Source organism: Thamnophis elegans, chromosome 12, assembly GCF_009769535.1.
Source record: "Thamnophis elegans isolate rThaEle1 chromosome 12, rThaEle1.pri, whole genome shotgun sequence".
Lineage (NCBI taxonomy): Eukaryota > Metazoa > Chordata > Lepidosauria > Squamata > Colubridae > Thamnophis > Thamnophis elegans.
Genome location: NC_045552.1, coordinates 38,205,994 through 38,232,036, shown reverse-complemented (window position 1 = coordinate 38,232,036; position 26,043 = coordinate 38,205,994). Strand labels below are relative to the sequence as shown.

At 44.8% G+C, this 26,043-nt stretch overlaps 1 protein-coding gene across 2 annotated transcripts in view; it reads left to right on the top strand.

The window, feature by feature from the left end:
* OPHN1 (oligophrenin 1) overlaps positions 1-22,507 on the top strand; it is a 150,911-nt gene extending 128,404 nt beyond the window's left edge. Inside the window, exons 19-24 of one of the 2 annotated variants that reach the window (XM_032228147.1) lie at positions 1,428-1,575; positions 4,636-4,950; positions 17,793-17,958; positions 18,612-18,662; positions 20,967-21,019; positions 21,213-22,507. In XM_032228147.1, the coding sequence (XP_032084038.1) occupies positions 1,428-1,575; positions 4,636-4,950; positions 17,793-17,958; positions 18,612-18,662; positions 20,967-21,009 (723 nt within the window). In that variant the 3' untranslated portion in view covers positions 21,010-21,019; positions 21,213-22,507. The remainder of the gene's footprint in view (positions 1-1,427; positions 1,576-4,635; positions 4,951-17,792; positions 17,959-18,611; positions 18,663-20,966; positions 21,020-21,212) is intronic. The other variant, XM_032228148.1, reaches the window with a different exon arrangement.
* The last annotated feature ends 3,536 nt before the right edge of the window (positions 22,508-26,043 follow it).

Sequence of the window (26,043 nt, the reverse complement as noted above, 5' to 3'; positions counted from 1 at the left end):
TTGTTGATTATGATTCGTGGAGAGCACAGGGCCTGCAGTCGAAGGGGAAAACTCCCTGTGTCTCATCCAAAGAGGCAGTTCAGAAGGTTTTGAGACAGCTTCCCAGATTGCTAACTTTCAGTTCTGAATTCAGTTCTTCTATAGTTGGAGTGATAACGTACCTTATGTATGGTCTTGATTCCCAAGTGTGTAGTGGGTTGTGGAACTTATCCCAAGAATCAAAAGAGAATTTCTGTGCAAAGTCATTTGCCCAACCTAAACTAGTATGGTTTGAATTTGTGGCAAAGACTCTGGTGGAGTTTGCCACTGAAAAGTAGGAAATTGGACAGTGATAATGACTGTGAATATTTATGAAATCAAGCCTCAGGTGGGGAAAGTGATAGAGGTTTAATGCCTCATGTGACACTAGATGTTGTATTCCTTCTCACAATACCAAGAATTCCAATTGGAAGAAGTGCTGATGATTAAGGGTAAAGGTTCTCCTCACACATATGTGCTAGTCGTTCCTGACTTTAAGGGGCAGTGCTCATCTCCGTTTCAAAGCCTAAGAACCTGCGTTGTCCGAAGACATCTCCATGTTCATGTGGCCGGCATGACTCAATGCCGAAGGTGCATGGAACGCTGATACTTTCCCACCAAAGGTGGTTCCTATTTTTCAACTTGCATTTTTTACATGTTTTCGAACTGTTAGGTTGGCAGAAGCTGGGACAAGTAATGGGAGCTCCATTATGCTGCACTAGGGATTCAAACCACCGAATTACTGACCTTTCTGATCTACAAGCTCAGTGTCTTAGCCACTGAGCCTTGCTGCCAATTAAAATGGCTTTAAAGGGGGGTTGAACGAATCTGTGAGGGTAGTTGCTGGGATCAGCAATGGGTTACAGCTCTATTTTCTTGTTAGTGGCCTTCTTGGGAATTGGCCCTGCAGGAGTCCAAGCTGAACGAACCTTCTTTCTGATCCATCAGACACTTTCAGAAAACTTTGCATTGCTTCTAAACATATTCTCCCATCAAGATCATCCTGCTCAGTCACTGAAACAGTTATCACATCATTAGATGTGGGTTGTCTCTCACACACTTCTGTACCATGTTTCCCTGAAAATAAGACAGGGTCTTATTTTCTTTTGACCCCTGAAATACATGATTGACCTTATTTTTGAGGAGGTCTAATTATTTTTGGGATCCAGGAGGCAGCAAGCGTGGTCACCTCATGGCTGCTGCTGTGTTGCAATATTTTCAGGGATGGCTTATTTTCAGGGGAGGGCTTATTTTAGCACATGCACTCAAAAGCCCAATTGGGCTTATTATCCGAGGAGGCCTTATTTTTTAGGGAAACAGGGTATATAGTAGCTTGTAATCTCTCTGCTGCATAAGAGAGCAGGAAAAAGGTTAAAGTAATCATTTTTTTATTACTTTTTCCCTTATAGATCTATTCGGGGCCTCCTGAAGACAATGCTGCACCCCCTATCCCACCTCCTCGGGTAGCCACTCGAAGGCATAAGCCCATCACCATTTCCAAGCGCCCCCTGAGAGAGAGACCCCTCTTCTTTGGAGGGTCTATGGAAGAAAGCGAAGGTGGGTTCTCTTGTTCCTCATAGCACAAACCCATCAGTAGAGGTTGGCGCTTCATTAGGGTCAGGTTCTAATGGTGCTCGGCCAAGGGATGAATGCCATTATCTTTCCTGATGTGTCAAACAAAGTCTGGCATTTTTAGAGCAATAGAAGAGAAATTAAGCCTGGTGTTAATTTGCAACAGTTGTTGAAAGGGAAATGGTCACCGCAGTCTCCCTGACAAAAAGTTTTTGGAACTTTGAAGCAGTTATGAACTCTGGTTTCTCGCACAACAGATCAAAACCGTTGCTGCCATGATTTCACCATAAGGCTAGAGGACATTGATCTTGCTGGCTTGCCTAGACTTTGGGTTTGTGGCAATGATGAGATGGGAAACTGAATGCCTGGACGCCTATGTTGTCTTGGTTTGCACTTGGAACAAAGAGATCTGGGATCCGGGTTTTTGTTCTGACCTAGACTTCCTTGCAGTAAAAAGCACATGCTTAGTCCCCAAAACCCTTTTTTATTTCAAAGGCTGTGAATTATGTTCATTCACAGCCCATAATGAGTCCCAAATAATTGAAAAGAGTCCTACAGTAGGCTGCCAAAGTCCTTCGGGGTAAGGCTGATAAGCACCCACCTTTATCTTCTTTGAAATGCTGTCAAAGACTTAATTGGCAATTAGCTTTGCAAGGCCACATAGAGCAAAGAGTCAAAACGGAGCTTCAGTTGGTAAACTGACCAGCATGAACCAAGTTGCTTCCTGCAAAGGCTCACGTGTCTTTGCTCCTCCTTTATGTCCTATGGGAGGAGCCAATCACCTCCAAGCCTTACTCCCAAATCATCCCTTCTGTCCTAACTGTTCTTGCCTTCTGGCAGCTCTGTTCATGTGTGCACTGGAAACAGGAGGAGCCTGTTTCTCTGCCTCGCTGCTGTCCAACTCTGGAGACTCCAGAGGCAGCACGTAACTCCCAGATGGCCCTGGCCCCCTCTCTGCCTTCGTCCGAGCCTTCCCCAGACTCCAGGACTGGCCCATGTTCCTCCCCAACCTCCTCATTGTCCGACTCTGCTGTCAGCTGTGCAGGCCGCTAGCAGACCACAACAGATTTAACGCCTTGTTAATTTCCAGCACTTGGTATGAGGATTGTTCTGTTCTTCTGGGATTCTCTAGCATGAAAATACAGCAGCAACCAGTAACCACTTGAATTGTCACTTTGCAAAAGGAACTGGAGAATTCCAATCTGAGCCTCTTTTCCTGACCAAGCCCGTACTCTCTGTTCTTCCAACACTCAAGTATTTCAAAGGCCCATTAGCTCCTTCAGAAGTTTGAAGTTGTAGGAGAACATTGTCCTCAGGGTGAATTGGGGAGGTGCTTGGAATAATCACGCTGACAGCCAGCATGGGTTTGTGCTGCAGTTTTGCTAGCGGAAGAGGGAAGAGAGCCAGAACATGCAAGCGTCTTAAACATCACGCGTGCAAGAGTTGGGCATTGCAATACCTGCACTCTGGGATGGGCTCCGAGGGTAATTGAAGTCAATGATCCTGCTCGCTGAGGTAAGCTCACCCAGAACAACCTAGGGTTGAGGTGAGGCAGCTTTTCAGAAGTGTGATGGCTCTCCCTTCAGCCTACTGAATTGGGCAGAAATGAATTTGAACTCATACCTTCTTCCTTCCTGGCAGCAGCTTCTGAAAACCATCTCCTCCAATCTTTCTAACAGTGCAAAGGGCATATTGCCATCATCCGAGAGCTCAATGAAAGCATGTCCTGAAGCCCCCAAGCCCTATAAATATATTTACCAATAGCACTTACATTTATATACTGCTTCACAGTGCTTTTAAAGCCCTCTCCAAGCAGTTTACAGAGTCAGCCTATTGCCCCCAACAATCTGGGTCCTCATTTTACCCCCCTCCAAAGGATGGAAGGCGGAGTCAACCTTGAGCCTGGTGAGATTTCAATGCCGAACTGCAGTTAGCAGTCAGCTGAAATAGCCTGCAGTACTGCCCTCTAACCACTGCGCCACCTTGGCTCTTAAATTTCCTATCTATTACAGTCATTCTTGCTGTTCCTTATACTAATACTAATTATGAGATTTATATATTTGGAGAAAATATTTAAGGAGTCCTTTTTAACACTTTATAGGAAAATCTATTTCTCTGGCAATATTTGTGTAGAGGTTTTTTGGGTGGATTTATTTTAGGGGATTGAAAGGTGGACATTCTTTCAGCCCCCCGCCCTCCCCAAAATCTTTATTGCCCCTGCTGACTTGGCCCTCTTCTCCTGGAAATAGACTGTTCATGTATGAACTGTAGGCTCAGAAAAGGTTCCTGGTGGCCAGAATTCTTTGAGTTGGGTTTTCTCTTTCAACTTGCCAGCCAAATAGCTGAGAGTCACTATCCAGGTTCAGTGGAAAATATCAGATGCAATCAGGACAGATGGACAGGTTAATAAGATACAGTTGCAGAGACATCGGATGAAAAATCAAGAAATTTACTATCAGATGGATTTCATAATGTCAGTGTGGGAAAGTGCAGCTTCCATTGTTTTCTTTGCAGAGGCTTCCCTCCATTTCTGACTTGCCTGGATGCCCTAAGATGGTGCTGGCTAACCTTTTTCTCCACGCGTGCCAAAAGCGTGCATGCCCACACCCATAACGCAATGCCCCCTGTGCATGCATGCATGACCCCCTGTGCTCCCCCACCCCATCACACATGTGCGTGATTCCCTCCCGTGCCCCGTTTTGCGCCTAGCAGACCTCCCTGAAGCCTCCTGTAACCAAAAATGGGATGCAGAGGGGAGTGCTGCACCCACCCTATGTTCCCCCTGCCCCCCCATGTATGTGCACACAACCCCCCTCCCTTGCGCATGTGCACCTGACCCCCCTGTGCATGCACGCATCTTCCACTTGCCAGCAGAGACCCAAAAATCAGCTTGCTGGTGGGAGGTGCATACACATGCATGGTGGAGCTGAGCTGGGCAATGGCTCATGTGCCCACAGAGAGAACTCTGCATGCCACCTGTGGCACACGTGCCATAGGTTCGCCATCACAGCCCTAAGAACTTACCATCTGTTGTTTTTGCTCTAGAAGAGGATAGCTGTGACCGGACCCCGAATGGCGTAATAGCTGCCATCAGCCCTGATGTTCCGAAACCACTCCAGCGTAGCCAACTGCAGAGGCCGGGAGAGCCTGATCCAGGAAGGCCCAGCCCAGACAACCGTGGAACTGGGGAACCCTGTGCAGAGGTGGATGTAGGAAGGCTGGTGTCCAGGCTCCAAGAAGGAGGAGCCAAACTCTCCAGTAAATCTGCCAACAGCCTCGGGCCAACTCCCAATTCCGTGAAGGCCTCCAACCTACACCCCAAGAAGCCTGCTCCAAGGCCTGGGGCTGGCTGCAAAGAAGGTGAGCCTAGTCGTGGGATTCAAATCATTTAACAACTGGTTCTCAGCCCTAATGTCCATCTGGGAATGTGCGGCTGGGTGGTCATGTGATTGGGTGGGAATGTCCAGGGTGGGCATGACATGGGACTCGTGTGGTGCTAAGGCAGGACTTCCCTGAAATGCTCCCTTAATCTCATTATACAGGTAGTCCTCCAGATACAAATGTCATAGAGTTTGCCAATTACATTTCTACCCCGATATGTTTGATTGAATCACATTAAATGAACATGATCACTCCCTGCTTTCCCCAATGCATTTGTTAATCGAATACGCACAAGAGGTATCTCAGGCTGGGGAACAGCATGTGGGGCCTAGACCATCCAAGGCAGTGGTGGGTTTCAAATTTTTTAGAACCCCTTCTGTAGGTGTGGCCTGCTTTGTGGGAATGGCTTGCCAGCCATGTGACTGGGTGGGCATGGCCAACTTGTAAAATGTGGTGAAACTCACTTAACAACGCTCTTGCTTAGCAACCAAAATGTTGGCTCAGAAACTCTGGCATTGAAGCATGCAAGTCTTAAAGCTGTCAAGTTACAAGACCCTTGCACCCCTAACCCTTTAGAAAAAAAAACCCAGGGGTGTTCAAACTTGACAGCTTTAAGACTTGTGGACTTCAACTCCCAGAATTCCTCCTTCGCTCTTCATCTTGATGATGTGCAGACGGACGGGGGGAGAGAGCTGGAACTGATTCTAAACGGCACTGTAGATTTGTGGAACCTCTTCTATAGAAGAGGTTAGAACTGGCAGGAACCCACCCCTGATCCAAGGCCTCCCCCAATCCACTGAGATACCTCATGCTCCCCTGGGGTCTCCACAATTGCTTACCCCACCCCTCCCCGCTGGCTCTCCACAAACTGGACCTGCTTTGCTAACATCTCAGATTCCATTTAGTCCTTCCTACTCCATTTCCCATGGATTACTTTCCCTTTTCTTGCTGTAATGGTATAATTTTTACTGATATCTAGTCTGTTAATATAACTAAATAAGCCATTATGCACTTGAAGCATTGTGAAATGCAACCTGATCAGAAACAAGAAATTTAACAAGCCTAACGTACAATGCTTGATAGTAGCATCATAAAAAGACTTTTCCATGAAATGTTTAAACACTCCGAATTTTTAAATCTGGCAATCTTATGTCAAAATTGTCTAAAATGATATGAGTACCTTTGAAACGTTGAATTCTATTACATGGATTTCAAGAACTATAAGATGACAAAACTGCATTACTTTGTTCAGTGAAGTCTCATTCTAACATTAGCAAAAGGTTTCTCACAGATTCTCAAGCAAATATAAAAACTTGCTGGATTTGTGATTATCCCCCCCCCCCCCCCTATATTGGAATCTGTTCTTCTGCTAATGGAAGCAGCTATCTGTTAACATAGGTATCTTCTACAATTTTAGCAAGTACCTGTATATATTTTGTATTTTAAAGTCATTGGTTTTTACTGCTTTTTACTGTGATAATAAGACCACGTTAGAGGCCATTAATTATATAGCTGTAGGGATTTCGCTCCTTTAGGAATTCTGTTGCCCTTTTTTCTGCTTCCGTTATGTTGTTCTAAATAGACTAATTATTAAGAAAAATCAGTTAAGGAGTAGAGCTTTAGAGGAAGGGGAGAGAGGAGCTACTCTGAAGAAACAGATTGATTCTCAATGAATATTCACTTTTCCTTTATCAAAACAAAAATGTACAGTTTGCTGCAAAAATCAAAGGATGGACATAAATGATTTAGTTACAAATCAGGCACATTTTAAATATATAGTTCTTTTATATTTTTTTAAACATAACCTTAATAGGTTACATTCATGCTAACTGAATTACCTTTGCTTCCCACTGAAAATAATGGAAATGTTTGCCCAGTGAGTCTTTCATCCTTTGAATTAGAATCACAGCTGGGAGATTAACTAATTAATTATTTGTTCACTTTTTCAATCATTTTGTTTAGTTTCAATTCTAGCATATAGTTATTTTTAAGAGAGTTAGGAAATCACATTGTGGTAGGATCATTTTATTTAATGCAGGGATATAGACAATATTATGGGATATGGAAAACGACAATATAATTCCTCATTTCAAGTCTGAAATCCCCCCAAATAAGCATTGTAGCTATACAGTATGTGCCCTTGCTCAAAAAAAAGAAAGAAAAAAGAAGAGAACCTCTTATTTTTAGGGCTGAGCAATCCTAGGGCAGTTGGAAAATATAAAGCCATAAGAAGACCATGAAACCAAACAGGGGTACCATCTTTATGAATGGAAAGAAGGATGTGTGTGTGAGAGAGGGAGAGGGAAAGGGAGAGAGTGACAGGATAGCAGCCTTCCAATATTTGAGGGGCTGCCACAAAAAAGAGGTGGGTTAATGTATTCTCCAAAGCACCTGAAGGCAGGACAATAAACAATGGAGGGAAACTAATGAAGGAGAGAAGCAATCTGGAATTAAGGAGGAATTTCCTGACAATGAGTACAATTAACCAGTGGAACAGCTTACCTCCAGAAGTTTACAGGTAGTCCTTGACTGAAAACAATTCGTTTAGTGATTGCCCAGTTACAACGGCACTGAAAAAAAGCGATTTATGACCCTTTTTTAGTTATGACTTTTGCAGCATCCCCACGATTGTGTGATCCAAATTCAAATGCTTGACAGCTGACTCATATTTATGACCCAAAGTCACGTGATCCCATTTTGCAAACTTTTGCAAACGGTTGTAAAATGGGGCAGAACTCACTTAACAATTGTCTCATTTAACAACAGAAATGTTGGGCTCCATTGTGGTGGTAAGCCGAGGACTACCTGTACTCACAACACTGAGGTTTTTAAGAAGAGGCTGGACAGCCACTTGTCTGAAATGGTATAGGGTTTCCTGTTTGACCAGGGGGGTTGGACTAGAAGTCCTCCAAGGTCCCTTCCAACTCTCTTATTCTGTCATTTAATTTGTACCGCACCGTTCTACTTTGGTGAGCACTCAAGAAAGCTACGGTAATAAAATTGAAAACAAAATAAAACATTGCAAACATATATCAAAATTAGTAAGATAAGTTCTTTTTTTTTTTTTAGTAAGATAAGTTCTGAATCATCTTAATTAAACATCTGGGTTTTTGCTGAGGAAATGGGGCCCTGCTGCTGTTTTTAGGAGCACATGATCTGCATCCTTGGTGCAACGTGGGAGATGGTCTGTTCCTGCACGCCGGAAGGACAGAGAGGACTTTTCCAAGAGAGCTTTCTCGGCAGATGTTAACAGCTGGACAGGCTCCTTCTGGGAGAAACAGCCCATTAGCATTTAGGACTCTGAAGATAAAGATGTAAAATAATGCTTAGTAAGCATTTGGAAGTGGCATAAGTATTTCAGAACAGGCTTTGTGTAATCTTTGTTTTTTTTTTGGAATTAAATCCAGTTTAATAGCATTTGGACAGAGAGAGTAACAATAGCTGTTGAATTGTAATTGTCATGTGGCTGTCTTCTTGACGATAACATGTTTTAATTGGAACAAAATGCGCTCATTCAGGGTATGAAAAACTCATAGAGTAGGTGATATGTTCAGTCAAGTATATATCTTTCTTACTCCAGTTTACCTATATCTAGTATCTGTCCGTCCATCTCCCTATATCCCTCCCTCTCCCCCCTCTCTCTAATCATCTCTCTCTGTCCATCCATCCACCCTCCTATTTCATCCGTCCATCCCTCCCTCCCTCCATCCCTCCCTCCCTCCATCCATCCATCCATCCATGCATCCATATCTGTGATCTCTCTTCTGTGTGTGTGTCTCTCTCTCTCTGTTTCTCTATTTTCTCTATCTCTAATCATCTATTTCTTTTCTTTTTCTTGTAAATGTATTTTTATTTTCCATTTTCATTTCGTACAGTCACATATATACTGTGCATAACCGGGGCCATATAACAATAAACAATATAAACACAGCCATTCCTCTTATCAACAATACCCCCCAAAATAGAAACCCAATGTACCTCTTCGACTCTCCATACACCCTTTCTTTCGCCCCCCTCCAACTTTCCATCTTCCCTCCAACATTCCCCTCTACCCTACTTCCTCTCCCCCTCTACCACTCCTCTCTCCCAGTACACTCCCTCCCATCCTCTCTCCCAGCCTCTCCCAAGCTGAGAGGCTGTAATCTTTGTATTTTGCACCAGTTAACAATTTAGCAATTGCATTTTGTACGAATTATAATTTCTGGATCTCCTTTCAATCATCAAGACAAGATGTGAACTACCGTAAATGTCACCAGTCCCAGCTGGTTCGGGAAGGTTCATGGGTGGCACAGCAGCCTGCCTGTGGCAACACTGTGCAAACGCAGGGGCTGAAGAGCCAAGCTGCTCTGCCCCACCCAGCTGAGGGGGAAGGGAGTACAGCTGAGCCTTAATTTGCAGATGCCTTTCCTATTTAACTTGGGATTCTCCATCTGGCAACATTCAAGGACACTGGGAGTTTCCTTGGAGTTGGAGAGGAAGAACTCCAGAGGTATCTCCAGGGACTGTTCATAATCTGCAAGATGGCAACACAAGCACGCACACACAACACACACACACACATCCCTGAAGCATGCCCTGCTGGAAGCCTCCAGATGCCTCCTTTTTATGCTCATGTAGATTTTGAGGGGAAATAAATTGGACAATATTGAGCCTCAAACTCTCATCATGGAATTGATACAAGCCCTTTCTTGTAGATTCCTTTCATTTTCTCACATGGGGAGCAGTTTTGCCAAGCCCTTTCCTAATTCCTTATTTATTCAATTTGTTTGCCACTCATCTCACCCCAAGGTGACGCTTTCAATGTTAAAAAGAATAGAATTGTACAAAAACACGTACACTATATAATAAGAATAAAATCATAGGTAAAGGTTCCCCTTGCACATATGTGCTAGTTTTTCCCAACTCTAGGGAGTGATACTCATCTCTCTTTCAAAGCCAAAGAGCCAGCGCTGTCTGAAGACGTCTCCGTCATGTGGCCGGCATGACTCAAAGCCAAAGGCGCATGGAACACTGTTACCTTCTCACAAAAGTGGTTACTATTTTTCTACTTGCATTTATTATGTGCTTTTGAACTGCTAGGTTGGCAGAAGCTGGGACAAATAATGGGAGCTCACTAGGGATTCGAACCGCCGAACTGCTGACCTTTCTATCGACAAGCTCAGCTTCTTAGCCATTGAGCCACCGTGTCCCTCAATAAAACACTATAGAAATACAAATGGTCAGCTTTAACTAAAAAATAAGGAGGTGGGATCTGTAGCTACCGTATTTTTAGGAGTATAAGACGCACCTTTTTTCCTCAAAAAAAAGGCTGAAAATCTGGGTGTATCTTATACACTGAATACAGCATTTTTCCCTCCCGAAGCCCCACCCCCTTCACTAAAATCGCTATGCATACCCTTACGGAGGCTTTCAGAGAGCTCCTGGGGACTGGGGAAGGCAGAAATGAGCAAAAAACAGCCTGTTTTCCCCCACCCCCACCCCCAGCAGCACTATAAGCCTCCAAAAGGCTGTGCATGCAATTTTTTTTGACAAAATCCGGGCCCGTTTTTTGCTCATTTTTGACCCCTCACCCCCAGGAGCACACTTCAAGCCCCCCTCAAAGGTTATTCATGCCTTTTTTTGCGGGGGGGAAGGGGGCCGTTTTCGCAAAAAAAAAATGGGCCGTTTTGGGGAGGTTTTGCAGAGTGCAAAAACTTTTTTTTCCCTTTTGGAAAGCTCTTTAACTGATTGATGAGAATTACATTTTTCAAGTGCCTTGCCAGCAGAAACAAAGTCTTAGGTGCTGCAGATTGTCAGCGATTTTCTTCTCCAGCACATGGATAAATGCACTTGGAAACATCTACCTACCTACCCCCTCTCTCTCTCCCTACCTACCTACTGTATTTCTCTCTTCCTATGCATCTACTGTATTTCCCTCTCTCTCTATTTCTCTCTCTCTATCCCTCTACCTACCAACTATCTACTCTCTCTCCCTACCTATCTACTGTATTTCTCTTTCTATTTCTCTTTACCTACCTACCTACCTACACTCTCTCTTTCTCTCCCTACCTACCTACTGTATCTCTCTATCTTTATTTCTCTCTCTATATATATATCCCTTTATCTACCTACCTACTTTTTTTTATTTGCCTCTTTATAGCAATAGCAATAGCAGTAGACTTATATACCGCTTCATAGGCCTTTCAGGCCTCTCTAAGCGGTTTACAGAGAGTCAGCATATTGCCCCCAACAATCTGGGTCCTCATTTTACCCACCTCGGAAGGATGGAAGGCTGAGTCAACCCTGAGCCGGTGAGATTTGAACCGCTGACCTGCTGATCTAGCAGTAGCCTGCAGTGCTGCATTTAACCACTGCGCCACCTTGGCTCTTTTATTTGCCTCTTCAAAACCTTGGTGCGTCTTATACAACTGTGCATCTTATACTCTGAAAAATACGGTAATCTATTGACCAATTCCAGCATGATGCTCACCCGCTGAAGGCCCAGCCAAGCCAGGACTTCAGGCCATTGCAGAAAGTCAGGAGGATGGGTGCTGGCCTCATTCTGGGGGGCAAGATGTTCCAAAGGGCAGGAGTAGTGGCAGAGAAGGCCCTTCTGGAGCACACCAGCTGGAATTCCCCATCTGACGAAGCCCAGGGCATGTCACCTCTGCCAGCATGGGTGGGGTGGACCACTCCCAGTGGAATGAGATGGTTCCTGAAGTAACCTGGACTCTTGTCATGAAGAGCTTTCAAGGTGATAACCAACACCTTGAATTGTTTAACATGTGCTCTTCATTTCTCGAGGTGTCCAACTACAGTTTCCCAGCCAGTCTGCCCACCTGTCATGTTCAATAGTGGGATTCAAAAATTTATACTATTGGTTCTGTGGGCATGGCTTGGTGGGCGTGGTGGGGAAGGATACTGTAAAATCTCCATTCCCTCCCCACTCCAGGGGAAGGGTACTGCAAAATCTCCATTCCCTCCCCACCCCAGGGGAAGGATACTGCAAAATCTCTATTCCCTCCCCACTCCAGGGGAAGGATACTGTAAAATCTCCATTCCCTCCCCACTCCAGGGGAAGGTTACTACAAAATCCCCATTCCCTCCCGATCAGCTGGGACAGAGAATAGATGGGGGCAGGGCCAGCCAGAGGTGGTATTTGCTGATTCTCTGAACTACTCAAAATTTTCACCACCAGTTTTCCAGAACTGGTCAGAAACTGCTGAATACACCTCTGGTCATGTTGCATGACAATATGCACAGAAAATACTGATAGAACTATAAGATTCCTTGTTATGTGTCTTTCACATAGTTGTGTGCCACCTTCTCTTTCTTGCCTGCCTTATAACTAGACCAGACCAGGAAATCAACTCTAGAGGAAGGCTAAAACTACTTTTATTGAAATGACTCCGGTAACAGAATCTTGCTGGTATGATTGTGTTGTGCCTCTTCCCCATATGAATTGTGTACAGCCCCCCCCCCCCAAATGAAATAGGGAGGTGTCTGGCTGGAGCACTTCCAACGACTGACTGACTCTTGTGAACTTAAGCCACGTTTTTCTCCTCACCGCTTTGGTAAATGACTTCATCTATCTCAGTCAAGGTCATCTTCCTCACCCTTTACGCCACATTGCAAAAGCTCCAACACCGGAGTTCATATTTTAGATGGCATAAATTTTACAAGTTTATGAATCCCACAAGAATTTGGTTGCATTTGTATTTGTGTTTTACAGTGTGAAATTTCAGTGAAATGATGGCTGGTCTGTGCCATAGGGATGAATGTCAGACAGATCATCAGAGTTGGAAGGGACCTTATAGGTCCTCTAGTCCACCCCGCCCTTGCTCAAGTAGGAGACCCTACACCATTTCTGACAAATGGCAGTCCAATCTCTTCTTGAAAGCCTCAAGGGATGAACCTCCCACAACTTTCGAAGGCAACTTCTGTTCCATGGGTTGATTGTTCTGTCAGAAAATTTCTCCTTATTTCTAGGTTGAATCTCTCCTAGGTCAGTTTCCATCCATGATTCCTTGTCTGGCTTTCAGATGCTTTCGAAAATAGCTTGACCCCCTCCTCTCTGTGGCAGCCCCTCAAATATTGGAAGACTGCTCTCATGTCTCCCCTGGTCCTACTCTTCACTAGACTAGCCAGACCCAGTTCTTGCAACCATTCTTCATATGTTTTAGTCTCCAGTCCCCTCATCATCCTAGTTGCTCTCCTCTGCACTTTTTCTAGAGTCTCAACATCTTTTTTATAGTGTGTTGACCAAAACTGGATGCAATATTCTAGGTGCTTTATAGAGTGGTTGTAGTACCTCCCTTGATCTTGATTGTATCCCTCTGTTAATGTAGCCTAGAACTGTTTTGGCTTTTTCGGCTGCCGCTGTACACTGCTGGCTCCTATTTAGCTGGTTGTCCACTAAGACTCCAAGATCCCTCTCACAGTCTCTGCTATTAAGCCTGGTTTCACCCGGCTTATATGTGTATTTTTGGTTTTTCTTACCTAAGTGTAGGATTTTACTTTTCTCTACATTGAAGTTCATTTTATTAGATAGGGCCCAGCTCCGCGTATTTGTGCATCCACCTCAAAAAAGTTGTGTGCATGCACAGAATGTTAGAAAAGGGGGGGGGGTGGATTACATTTCTGCAATGAAGATTGTTCTGCGCATGCGCAGAAGCAAAAATCAAGATAGTGCCACCAACAATAGAACCAGTTTGGGTGCGTGGGCAGCTGAGTTACTACCTACTCGGCCGAACCGGTCCAAACCAATAGGAACCCACCTCTGCTGTCCACCATTTCTCACAATCTCACCGGAACTACTAGTCACATTACACACTCAGGTTGTAACTAGATCCCATTTTTTTCATTCTCCACGAGATTTTTTTGGGGGGAGAATTACTTCTTTTTTATTTTCATTATTTCTTTCAAATATTCTGTGCAAACTGCCATCAAGGGTAAAGCCATAACCAGAAAACTTCCATTGTACCAACACAAAATCATTATTGCACAATAAAAGTACAAAAATCACTGCAAACTATAAAAAAGCACTGTAAAAATATCATAAAAACAGCAGGAGCAGTGAAGAAGAACAAAGTAGGAACTATTAAACAGCATCCAACTCAGCGTGTCATCATTAAGACAGATGGCAGAAGTAGGTTAAGCAGAACATGGCTTATCTCATACAAGCTCTGATGGAGTCACACACATTCATCAAGTGGTTGTAAACTACATGATTTGCATCATAGATCTTGATGTTTCATCACAGCCACCCACAGCCATGGTCATCATGCCCCAACATAAGATAAATTGTCAAGAAAAGCTATAGAGAGCATGTTTGTGGCCCTCTCAACTTCCTCAGAGTAGAATTTCTACCACAGTTAAAAATCTTCCAATGTACAATTGTTCAATTATCTTGAAATGCTGAGCACTAAAAAAAATTCACACAATCTATTTTCAACTGTTAGTCAATTGCAAATTGTTCATAGTTTGGATTGAGAATATAATGTAGCTCCAGCACTAATTTTGTTTGTTTGCATTTCTGTATTCTGCAGCTCCGCCACACAACAGGATTTATTTTGTACCTGGTAGCATTCCCAATCTTTCTGTTGTCGGCCACTGTACAATTGTTATTAGAACTCGTTCTGCTTTCTGATGGCAAGTAATTCAGGCAGCTGCAGTGAGACATCATTTCAGTCAGTTGGCACATTTCAAACAATATTTAAAGAGTTCTTTTCAAAATGGAATTTTTGATCAGCTGCTCCTTGGTTTCTTCCTTGCCTTGGGTCACATGTAGGATTGGAAAATGGCTCTAAGTGAGGGGCTTATGCTTTTCCCATTAGAATCCGAATAGAATTGGAAGGGACCTTGGAGATCCTCTAGTCTGACCCCCTGCTCAAGCAGGAGACCCTATACCAGTGATGGCTAACCTTTTTCAGGTTAAGTGCTCAAAGTGTGCATGCAACCCCAAAATATGAGCACCCCCCCCCCCCGTGCATGCACCCTACCCCCATTCATGCGCCCCACCCATCCACTTTGGCTTCCAGGTTGATGCAGGATGCTTTCCAAATCCACAATGGGGCACGAAAGGCATCACATGTCCCGTTTTGGCTTCCAGGGTAGTGCAGGAGGCCTTCCAGGGCCAAAACACATGTGGGGGGGGTGCATGCGCAAGCGCACAGCCCCCCAAAATGCAATGCAAGCACTCCTGCACATGTGCCCTGCTTCCCCTACGCATGCCCATCAGAGACCCAAAGACCAGCTGGTTGGCGGGAGGCACACACACATGCACAGTGGAGCTGGGCTGGAGTGACACCTGGCGTGCCCACAGGGAGGGTTCGGGGTGCCCCCTGTGGCCTAGGTTTGCCATCATGACCCTATACCATTTCAGACAATTGACTATCCAGTCTCTTCTTAAAACCCCCCAGTGATGGAGCACCCACAACTTCTGGAGGCAAGCTGTTCCACTGGTTAATTGTCCTCATTGTTAGGAAGTTTCTCCTTAATACGAGACTGCTTCTCTTTTTGGTTAGTTTCCAACCATTGTTTCTTGTCCTGCCCTCCGGTGCTTTGAAGAATAGGTTGACCCCCTCCTCTTTGTGGCAAACCCTCAAAGACTGGAATATTGCTATCATGTCACCCCTGGTCCTTCTTTTCTCTAAAGTAGCCAAACCCAATTGCTGCAACTGTTCTTCATATGTTTTTTGTCTCTAGGACTTTAATAATCACAGTTGCTCTTTGCACTTTTTCCAAAACTGGTTGCAGCATTCCAGGTGTGGTTTTACTAAAGATTTACAAAGCGGTACTAATACTTCATGTGATTTTGATTCTATGCCTCTGTTTATACAACCAAGGATTGTATTAGTGTTTTTGGAGTGCCGCCGCACACGCCTGGCTCCTGTTTAAGTGACTGTCCACTAAGACTCCAAGGTCCCTCTCACAGTTATTGGTTTTGAGCCAGATTTCGCCTAATCTGTACTTATACCTTTGGTTTTTCCTGCCTAGGTATAAAACCTTGTTTTTTTTCCACATTCCATTCCATGTTGTTGGATAGGACTCATTGTTGAAGTCTATTTGGATCCTGCTCTTGTCTTCTGGGTGTTGGCTATTCCTGACAGCTTAATGTCATCTGCAAATTTGATAAGTTATATTTATAGATTTATATTCCTTGCAGATGCTGGGGAATAGAAGGATTTTATGGGTGTGGATCCTTCTTGGAGCTGCTGAAAGGACTGTGTTGTGGAGCTGTGCTTTTTGCTGGATGTTTTCTGCCCTTGCATCTCCACACCCATTTGCACCACTCAGGTGACCCCGAGGACACAGGAAAACCTCCAAACGGCCTCAACGTCCCTCTAAAAGGATGCAAATGATCAACTGTCTGCAAGGAATATAAATCCTTCCATTCCCCACCATCTAGTCAGAGCTGAAGAAGCTTCTTGGATGAGAAGTGAAATGTCTTCAAAGATAAACCAGAAAGTCCAGTTGCCTCTTGAAAAAAGCACTTTTGGGAGAACCAGGACCTGGATGATTAAGAATCTGCAAAGACATCCTTGGTTTTATGAATTTCTGTAGAAATGTAATGATCTTTTATATACAATGCAACTCTACCCCCTCTTTTGTTAAGTCTGTTTCTTTTGAACAGTTTGTATCCTATCAGTACATTCCAGTTAAAAGATTCATCCCACCAAGTTTCAGTAATGGCAACTATATGATTTCTGCCTTCATGCACTAATACTTCAAGTTTACACTGTTGGTTCACTAAACTTTGAGTGTCATTTTTGTCCTTTATGGGCCTTGGGTGTGTTTCTTATATCTCACACTTTGTGACTGGGATTTCCATCCTTCCCATCACTCTCTACTTCATTTTTTCTTCTTCCTCTTCCTCTTCCTCTTCCTCTTCCTCTTCCTCTTCCTCTTCCTCTTCCTCTTCCTCTTCTTCTTCTTCTTCTTCTTCTTCTTCTTCTTCTTCTTCTTCTTCTTCTTCTTCTTCTCCTTCTCCTTCTTCCCCTTCCCCTCTCCTCCTCCTCATCTTCTTCTTCCTCCTCCTCCTCCTCCCTACCTCCTTATGGTCAACTAATAGTTTTTGCTTGGAATTAGGGTTCCCCCTCAATTTTAGTTTAAAGCCCTTCTGATAAGAAAAACCAATTGTTATTCGAATATATTCTTTCCAGTTCCTGTGAGGTTCACAATAGCCCTTGTCAGTAGCCCTTCGTGTAGGTCAGGGGTGGGAACTTTAAGACTTGTGGACTTCAACTCATCTGACAACAACATGCTGGTTGGGGAATTCTAGGAGTTTAAGTCCACAAGTTCCCAGGTTTGGACACCCCTGATGTAGGTAGTGTAGACCAGGGTCTAGAAAGCAAAAGTTCTCCTGACAGCAGCTGTTTTTAAGCCAGTGGTTCATTTCTAAAATCCTTTGCTCCCTCATTGGAAGTTGACCTTTTGTTGGAAGTATAGCTGAAAACACTATTTGAGCTCCTAATTCTTTAACTTTCTTCCCTAGCTGTTGGTAATCTCTTGTTACTGTTTCAGATTCGTTGTTGTGCCATTAGTCCCCATGTGTAGGGGAAGAAAGGGGTAGTAATCCTTTAGGAAGGTTCTCAGTTACATCTTTGATTTTTGCTCCAGGGAGACAGTATTCCTCCCAAGATGGGCTGTTTGTTCTGCAGACTACAGTTTCTGTTCCCCTAAGAATTGAATCTCCTTATCACCAATATTCACCTTTTTTTTCCTTAGGGAAATCTAGGATACTGGGTTGTGCCTCTTTTTTAGAAACTATTGATGACTGCTCTTTTATGGCTGTCTGCATATTTATTTCCTGCATTTCGGTTAATATTTTTTCACCTCAGGTGAATATGAAAGCTTCACTAAAGCACGGCTTCCTGGCGAGAAACCAGTCATCACACGACCCCCAATGCGACCCCCAGATCCTCCCTGCAAAGCTCCTGTGCCACAGAAGGTGGAGGCCAAGGCAGACCTGGCAGTGGGAACAGCAGCAGAAGCCCCCTCTTCAGTGTGAGTAGGAGCAGAGGGTCCAGCCCTCCAGCTGAGTCAGATGGCAACTTTCCTGCCCCAACCCCCAATGATTGCCATTTTGGCTGGGGAACTCCAGGGGAAGGATATTGCAAAATCCCCGTTTCCTCCCCAATCCAGAGGAAGGATACTGCAAAATCTCCATTCCCACCCCACTCTGGAATCAGCCAGAGGCGGTATTTGCCGGTTCTCTGAGTTACTCAAAATTTCTGCTACCGGTTCTCCATGAGAGAGAACTGGTAGCGGGAATTTCTATAAATAGAGGTTTATATAAAGGTTATAGAGGTTTCTATAACTGAGGACAGACTGGTCCTCTCCAGTTCTCCTACTTCTGTCAGCTGAACTGCAACTTCTGTTATTATAGTGGAGACTTACATGAGTTTTGTATATCTTTATCCCTGATTATATACAACAGCTTCTGAGGACTTGTTAAACACTGCCCTTTATACTTCCAAGCAGAATTTGGCAGTCATAAGGACTAGAAACCTAGATACATACTTGTGTTCTCTCATATCTTTCTATCTGTCCAGCTTCAGTTAATGGAAATTTGTTTCCTTGATCTCAGGCTCTTTTTGACTGAACAGCTATATTGCTACCACAAAGTAAAGAGGCTGTTTGTGCTGCTTGCTTTTCAGGGTGGCGTCCAGGGCAAAGTTCTTTGAGACAGCTTCCTTCAGGAGAACAAGGTAAGAGCAGGATAGGTTTGCCTTGAGACACATGGTTGGCATTCTGAAAAGCTGGTGAATCATGCAGTCTTCAGATTTTGCCCATGGATCAGTGATGAAATTCAATTTTTTTTTTTACTACCGGTTCTGTGGGCCTAGCCTGATGGGCACGGTAGGGGAAGGATACGATAAAATCTCCATTCCCTCCCCACTCCAGGTGAAGGATATTGCAAAATCCCCATTCCTTTCCCACTTCAGGGGAAGGATACTGCAAAATCACCATTCCATTCCCACTCCAGGGGAAGGATACTGCAAACTCCCCATTCCCTTCCCATCCAGGGGAAGGATACTGTAAAATCTCCATTCCCTCCCCACTCCAGACCTCCAGTCAGAGTCCAGTCAGAGGTGACATTTGCCAGTTCTCCAAACTACTCAAAGTTTCTGCTACCAGTTCTCCAGAACCTGCTGAATTTTACCCCTGCCATGGATGGTTGGGACATTTATCCCAAATACATCCCCTCTGCATAGAGAGGTGCTTTCCAGATGCTTGAGAGTAAAAAAGACTGGCAGATGTTTTGTGAGATTTCTGGGGAAGAGATGGGGAACTGAAGATGGCTCAGCTGAGAGTGGAGCCGATGACTGCAGAAGAATGAAGAGCCAGCTAGTAGGACAAGGAGTGGCCTTGAGATTACCCACAATTGCTCCAGACAGTTGCTCCCAGCTAGGAGACTGTAAAACTGCAAGGTCTCCGGTGCGTTTACAGCTCTGGGGAATGAGGGAACCTTGCTCAAATCACAGTTGGCACCTCAAATACTTCCTTTCCTAATCATTTTTCGAAATGGCTTGTTAATTACTCTTCAACTATTAGGTACCTTGGGAATAAAATTACTATTACAAACAAAAAAGGCCTGCCAAATTCTGCCCCATAAAGTGTCCCACTGGCCCCTGAGGGCCTTGAGGGTTGCTTGGCTTGGCAATAGCAGAGCTTTTCAGACAGGGGTGGGTTTTAGCCAGTGTTACTGTCGGTTCGCTCGTGGGCATGCTGGATGCGTGTTGCGTGCCCATGTGCAGTTCAATAGAAATTGTTCTGTGCATGCGCAAAACTCAAGAACAAGATGGCAACGGTGACTGGGGAACTGGTTCGGAGATGTGGCCAGACTGGGTCTCTGCCAGTTCTACAACCCAAGCCGGCATGCCACTACCTGTTCGGCTGAACCAGGCCGAACCGGTAGGAACCCACCACTCTTTTCAGGGCTCTTTTTGTCTTTCTGACTGATAGAGGAAATGATCAAGCTGAGCTTGAGGGAGGGGGTCAAGTGCTTCGCCAGTCTCGAGTCCCTCTGTGCCCACAAAAGATCGAAGTCCAAACCCATCTTGAATTCCATTGACCCTTATCCACCGCCACTTTGCTTTGATTGTTAGATTCTTGTAGATCCTGTGAGCATGCAACAAAGCTTGAGTTCATTTGAATTGCTCCAGCTTCTGATTTCCTGTGCTGGACAGCTGGCCTCTTGAACGGCCATAACCCCCCTTTCCTATCGCCCAAATCCTTCATCTCCTGGGCAGGAAGAGTCATTGAAGTTGGCATTGCAGGCTCAGGGTCAGCAGTATTTTAATCATGAGTTATAAAATAATTCTTATCAATTGTTTGATAGTCAATTGGAATTGCTGAATCTTGCAAGCTTGAGCCTCCAATCTCTTGCAGCATCCTGACTTTTGCAAATATCCTAAAATTCCAGGCATTGTTTTTCAGCATTGAATATATTAGGGTGCTGTATTACCAGTCCCTGTGGGTGGGTTGAGCTGACAGAGATGGGGTCTCTGTGAATGAGGGGAAATGAGAACTGGGCCTCTCCACTCCTAGTCCAGCACTTAAGCCACCACACCACACCGGCCCTCTAGTTACTGCATTTTTTTTTGGCGTATAAGATGCACCTTTTCCCCCAAAAAAGAGGGTGAAAATCTGGGTGTGTCTTATACACTGAATACAGCATTTTTGACATCCTGAAACTCCGCCCCTTCACAAAAATGGATGTGCAGTGGTTTTGGGAGGCCTGCAACATGCTCCTGGGAGCTGGGGAGGACAAAAATGAGCAAACAACAGTCCCCCAGCCCCCAGGAGCAATTTCACAAAAAATGAGGCATGCAGAGAGTTTGGGAGGTTTAAAAACTTTTACCTCTTCAAAATCTTGGAGTGTCTTATATTCCGCTGTGTCTTATACTCTGAAAAATACGGTAACTCCAGTTCAGCCTGACTGATAGAGATACAGCTGCACTCCTGCTTTATCCCTTGTTGTTTTCCTTACTGCTTCACTTCTTTTGCAGTTCTTCCTGTCCCCAGGGCAGATCCCCAAATGAGGAGGGATGAAAGGCCCCAGGTAATCCTGCCATTTATTTTCTGATTTCTTAAGAACCCGAATGCTGGGGATATTCGGGGGGGGGGGGCAGTTGCAGAAACCTCCTGTGGGGGGGATTCCCCTCTTGGCTGCAGCTCCAGCAAGCCAACTGGCGCGCGTTGTGTTTTCACATCCTTCACTTTTGTTTTACTCCCTGTGTTTCTTTCCTTCCCAGTCTTCTGCATGGCTGAGCCTGGATCACGGATTTGCAACACACGGCGTGTTGCTCTGTAAATCAGCTCTTTCCAACCCCGCCTTTCAGCATGCCGTCGTGAACATCTTGCATTGTTGTAAGAGAAGCAGAGACATCCTTGGGAGGGACCATAGTTCCACCTGCTACTGTAAGAGTTCAAAAAGACAGAGCAACAATCGGGCCTTCCGCTCCTTCTCCTCCTCCTCTTCAGAAAGTGCTGCTTTCCCCATGAAGCGTTTGGTAGCAGCTGACTTGGAGCAGCCAAAGAGGGGCCCATCGGGAGGGGAGGCCCATTCACCACCTCTGGCCTCTTTTGGGGTCCCTCTTGAAGAGCTGCTACCTGGATCTAGGAACTGGGCTGCAAGCAGCTTCTGTGCCTCAGAAGTTTTCTGGCTGGGTGGCTCCAAATGTATCACATTGTGTTATTTTTTTCTTTTCAAAGACTGAGATTTTGTGCCCCCGCCGCATGGAGGGCAGGCATGGGGTTAGCTATTAACTCATAAAAGGCTGAAAACATTCCCAGTAAGACCTCCACACCTCTTATTGGTTGTGCTTGCACAACCAGCCAATACTCCGGAGCGTGAATGGCAGGAGGAAGGATTTTGAAGCCAGATGCTCCAGCCCCCCAAAGGGAAATGGTACCGAAATTGGAAGTAGAAACCCCAATGGTGCCCCTCTGTGAGGCTAGTTTCCCTTAAAGTCCAAAGCACCTTCAGGACATTCCAGGTAGTTTCATCTTTTGCCAGACCACATTCCGCTCTCCCACCTTGACCTATTTCCTCCCCAAAGGGCCCTTCCTGCTTGCCGTAGAGTGAGATGAGAGCCTGCATTTAGATCTGCTTTTATTCAACCAGCAGCCAAAGGAAGAAAGAGATGCTGTGGTTGTAGTTGTGTGCCTGCCTGCCTGCTTGTGCTTGTGTGCACGTCTCTCTGCCTCAGGCATCTGACAGCTTCTGCAGCTCCACTTTGGATCCCTGCAGAGTCTCTGGACAGGCCCCTCTCCAGGATTCCCCATTCCACAAACTGGCAATTGGTTCTTTCCTAGAAACTTGGATAAAGCACTTACCTGAATACTTTTGCACCAGAGATTTCAGTTCACCTTGTAAATGTCTCTGAGGACCAGGGTAGAAACCCTCCAGCTAGCACATTTTAGCCATGCTTTGCAGATGCAAGAAATAAATGAACTTTTGAGAGTGGCCCGGGATTGGCAGATTTCGGGCCCATTCATTTCTCTTTAGAAATAAGCTTGATACTTGTACCACCCACCACACTCCCAATGTACCACCAGACAAATAATTATTTCCACAGAAGTCGTCAGGAAATGCCATATTGATATTTAACATGCCTTGAGGGGTGAAGAAAGTGATGTATATGCTTTCTTCCTATGTTTTTGTTACCGGTGCCATCCAACGCTCATTTGAACTCCCCAAAGTTGCTGATCAAATACAGAAGATTGTTCATCCTGCGAAGTCTTAGTTCTTAACCACCAGTATAAGTTGGACAGAGTAACTGAAGATTGATTGAGGGATATGAAAACACCCACGTCTCCCTGGTAGCCTTGTCAGACCAATCCTGGGGCCACAGATCTTTGCACATTGAGTAGTGAGAGGTTACAGTGACCTCCAGGAAGTCCAGGTGTTGGGCGAACGTCAATCTGTATCGATCTATGTTTCCCAGGAATCCATTCATGGATTATGCCGATACCATTGATTTCTACTGTGGGAAATGACTGGTGGGGGGAGGCATTCAAGATGTGATCGATTCCAGAGAGTAGAAGCTGAGACAGGAAAGGAAGGTCTGAAATTGAATGTTTGCCATTTCTTTCTGCAGTAAGGGGGGAGGGGGTACTCAGCTTCCAAACGATTGTGTGGTGCTTCCATGTGAAATGGGTACCTCTCTCATCAAACCTGCTTTTGTCATAAGCTAAAGATGTCCAGCAATTCAGCTCTCTCTGTTTTGTGAATTTAAAGGCAATTAAAGTAATTTCCACCTGGTGTACTTGCCTGGTAAAAGAAGTAGATTAGTTGTAATAATGTTTATAACGTTTCCATGGATTAAAAAAAATCCACCTGATTACTCTTGACTGTAGTTTTTGAACTTGTGTGAACTTTATTCGTAGAATAGTAAAGTCAGCTTGCAAAATAGAACATGACTGGTCACATCCAACATTAGACAGAGGAGGAAGACCACTTGCTCATTGCAAGAGTTGGGGTTAGGGTCACATGCACACGAGTTACAAAAGGTTGTAGTCCACTTGCTTTAGAGTTCCTTTAGAGGAGCTGGCCTGTATGACTTTCTTCTTTGGAGTTAATACGGACATACCACTTTGTTGGCATGGATGAAAAGCCCACCTATTTGCAGGGGGCCATGTTCTGTTGATGACGGCAGCCAGTGATTTGTTTCTAAAATCCTTTGCTCCTTCATTGGATGTTGGCCTTTTGATGGAAATATAGATGAAAACACCACTTGTGCTCCTAATTATATAACTTTCTTCCCTCTTGATATTGTTTTCAGATTCATTGTTGTGTCGTTGATGGCTTTTGATACCATCAACCGTGGTATCCTTTTGGATTGACTTATGGAGTTGGAGGCAGGTGGCACAGTCACCTCCCTCTGAGGCCAGTCCCAAATGATGGTAATAGAGGCAAGGTTATTTCTTTCTGGGGTGCCACGGGGCTCTTTACTCCAGTCCCTTTTAACAGCTACCTGAACCTGCATGAGGCAAGGTATCACCAATAACCCAATGATACCCAGCTATGTATCTCGATCCCAGGTGAAGGGAGAGATGCAGTGGACACCTTTAATGGTGTCTGAAGGCAGTGGGAGTCTGGATGGGGAACAGCTGTCTTCAACTGAGCCTGGTAACGTGGAGTGACCGTGGGTGGGCCTCTCTGGGTCTGGGAGTTTACCATCTTTGCTCCTGGATGGGGTTGTACTACCCCAGACTGACCTGGCGCATAAATTGGGGGACCTCTTGGTCTAAGGACTCCTGCTGAAAAAGCAGATGGCAGCCATGGCCAGGATGGTCTTTGCCCAACTTTGCATTGTATGCCAATTATGCCCCTTCCTGGACAGGGAGGCCCTTTACTTGGTCACCTGTGCCCTGGGCATCTCCTGATTGGACTCCTGCAATGCGGTCTACATGGGGCTACCCTTGAAATGGATCCAGAAGCTTCAACCTCTGCAGAACGCAGCTGTGCCACCTAGACTCGGTGCCCAAAGAAGGGAACATATAGCACTCTGCTCCATGAACTGCACTGGGTGCCAGTTTGGTTCCGGGTCTAATTCAAGGTATCGGTTATTATCTATAGGACCAGGCTACCTATGGAGCCAGCTTTGCCCCATCACATCCCCCCTTCCCACTTGATCAGGAAGGGGAGGTGGCAGAGCCTGCCAGCCAAGGAATTTCGACTGGTAGGGTCTAGGGAGAGGGCCTTTCTGCCCCTGCATTGGGGAACTTCCTGCCCACAGAAGTGAGGAAAGCTCCCAAATGTGGAGAAAGTTCCATCTTGGAACTCTCCATCTTTTGAAATTTTATCATGTTTATAATTTTTTTTAAAAAAATCATAAATTATTCTGTTTTTAATGCGTAATTTTATTGATTAAATTATACACAGACCAAAGCCCCTCTCTGAGGGAAACAGGTGGTTAAGAAGTACGAAATATAAGTAAATAAATGAGTAAATAAATAAATAAGTAAATCCTGCTGCCTTAAGGAAGTTCAAAACATTCTTAAAGACCCATCTCATCCTGGGCACCCTCCTTTTTTTGAACTATTACCATCTGGCAGACGGTACAGGATAATAAAAACAAGAACAAATAGGCTGAAAAACAGCTTCTGTCCCAGGGCAATAACCATATTGGATTCTATGGTATAGCAGAATATCAGTTTTCAATTTCAATTATATAGAAAGTAAAGGATGTGTGTTTGTGTTTTTATTTTTATAGTTATAATGTACACTGAAGACGGCATTTAATTTTGTTGTACCATGTCCAATGACAATAAAGTAAAGTAAGTAAGTAACTAGGTCAAAAGTGAGGAGGGGCTTCATTCAGACCCATCAGCTGACTGCATTGGCAGCATTTGGGTTGCACCGCTGAGCTGAAGCCTGTATGGGGAACAGCAAAGCAAAGGCGCCTGGGCAGCCATTGCAAAATGGGTCCTTCCTGCTCCAACCAACCCTTGGTCAGCCATCTTGGCCTGGCTTCTCCAGGGAAAGTTGGGAATAACACCTTGATGGGTCCTAAGGGCAGGCCATGGGCTGCCGGCCTCCAGTTATTGAACTCTAGTGCTTGCAGAAGTGGTGAGATTCAAATAATTTAACAACCAGTTCTTTGCCCTAATGACCCAGCTTGGTAGGTGAGGCTTGGTGGTCATGTGACTGGGTGGGCGTGGCCAACTCAACATCACTCAGGTCAATGGGCACTTCACCTTAGCTGTTACAGTGTCATAAGGGTTAACCAGAAAGGCAGTTTCTGTAAGCAGGTCAATAAAGATTAGGCTAGAAACAACACCAGAATGTTTCCTTCCTTCCTGCCTTCCTTACAGGATTAATTCTGTAAAGTGGGGAAAAAAACAAAAGGAGATTTCTTCCAACAACCGATTCTCCGAACTGCTTAGGAAGTTAACAACTAGTTCTCTCGAATAGATGCAAACTGGCTGAGTCCCACCACTGTGTAGCATCAATGGTAACAAAACTCCATAGCAACATTGGGGTAAGCCATACATGCCCCTTGGAAAAAACAGAAGGACCCCATTAATTGTTGTTTATCGGAAAGATTCTACTTGTGCTTACACCAGAAAAAAGCAAAC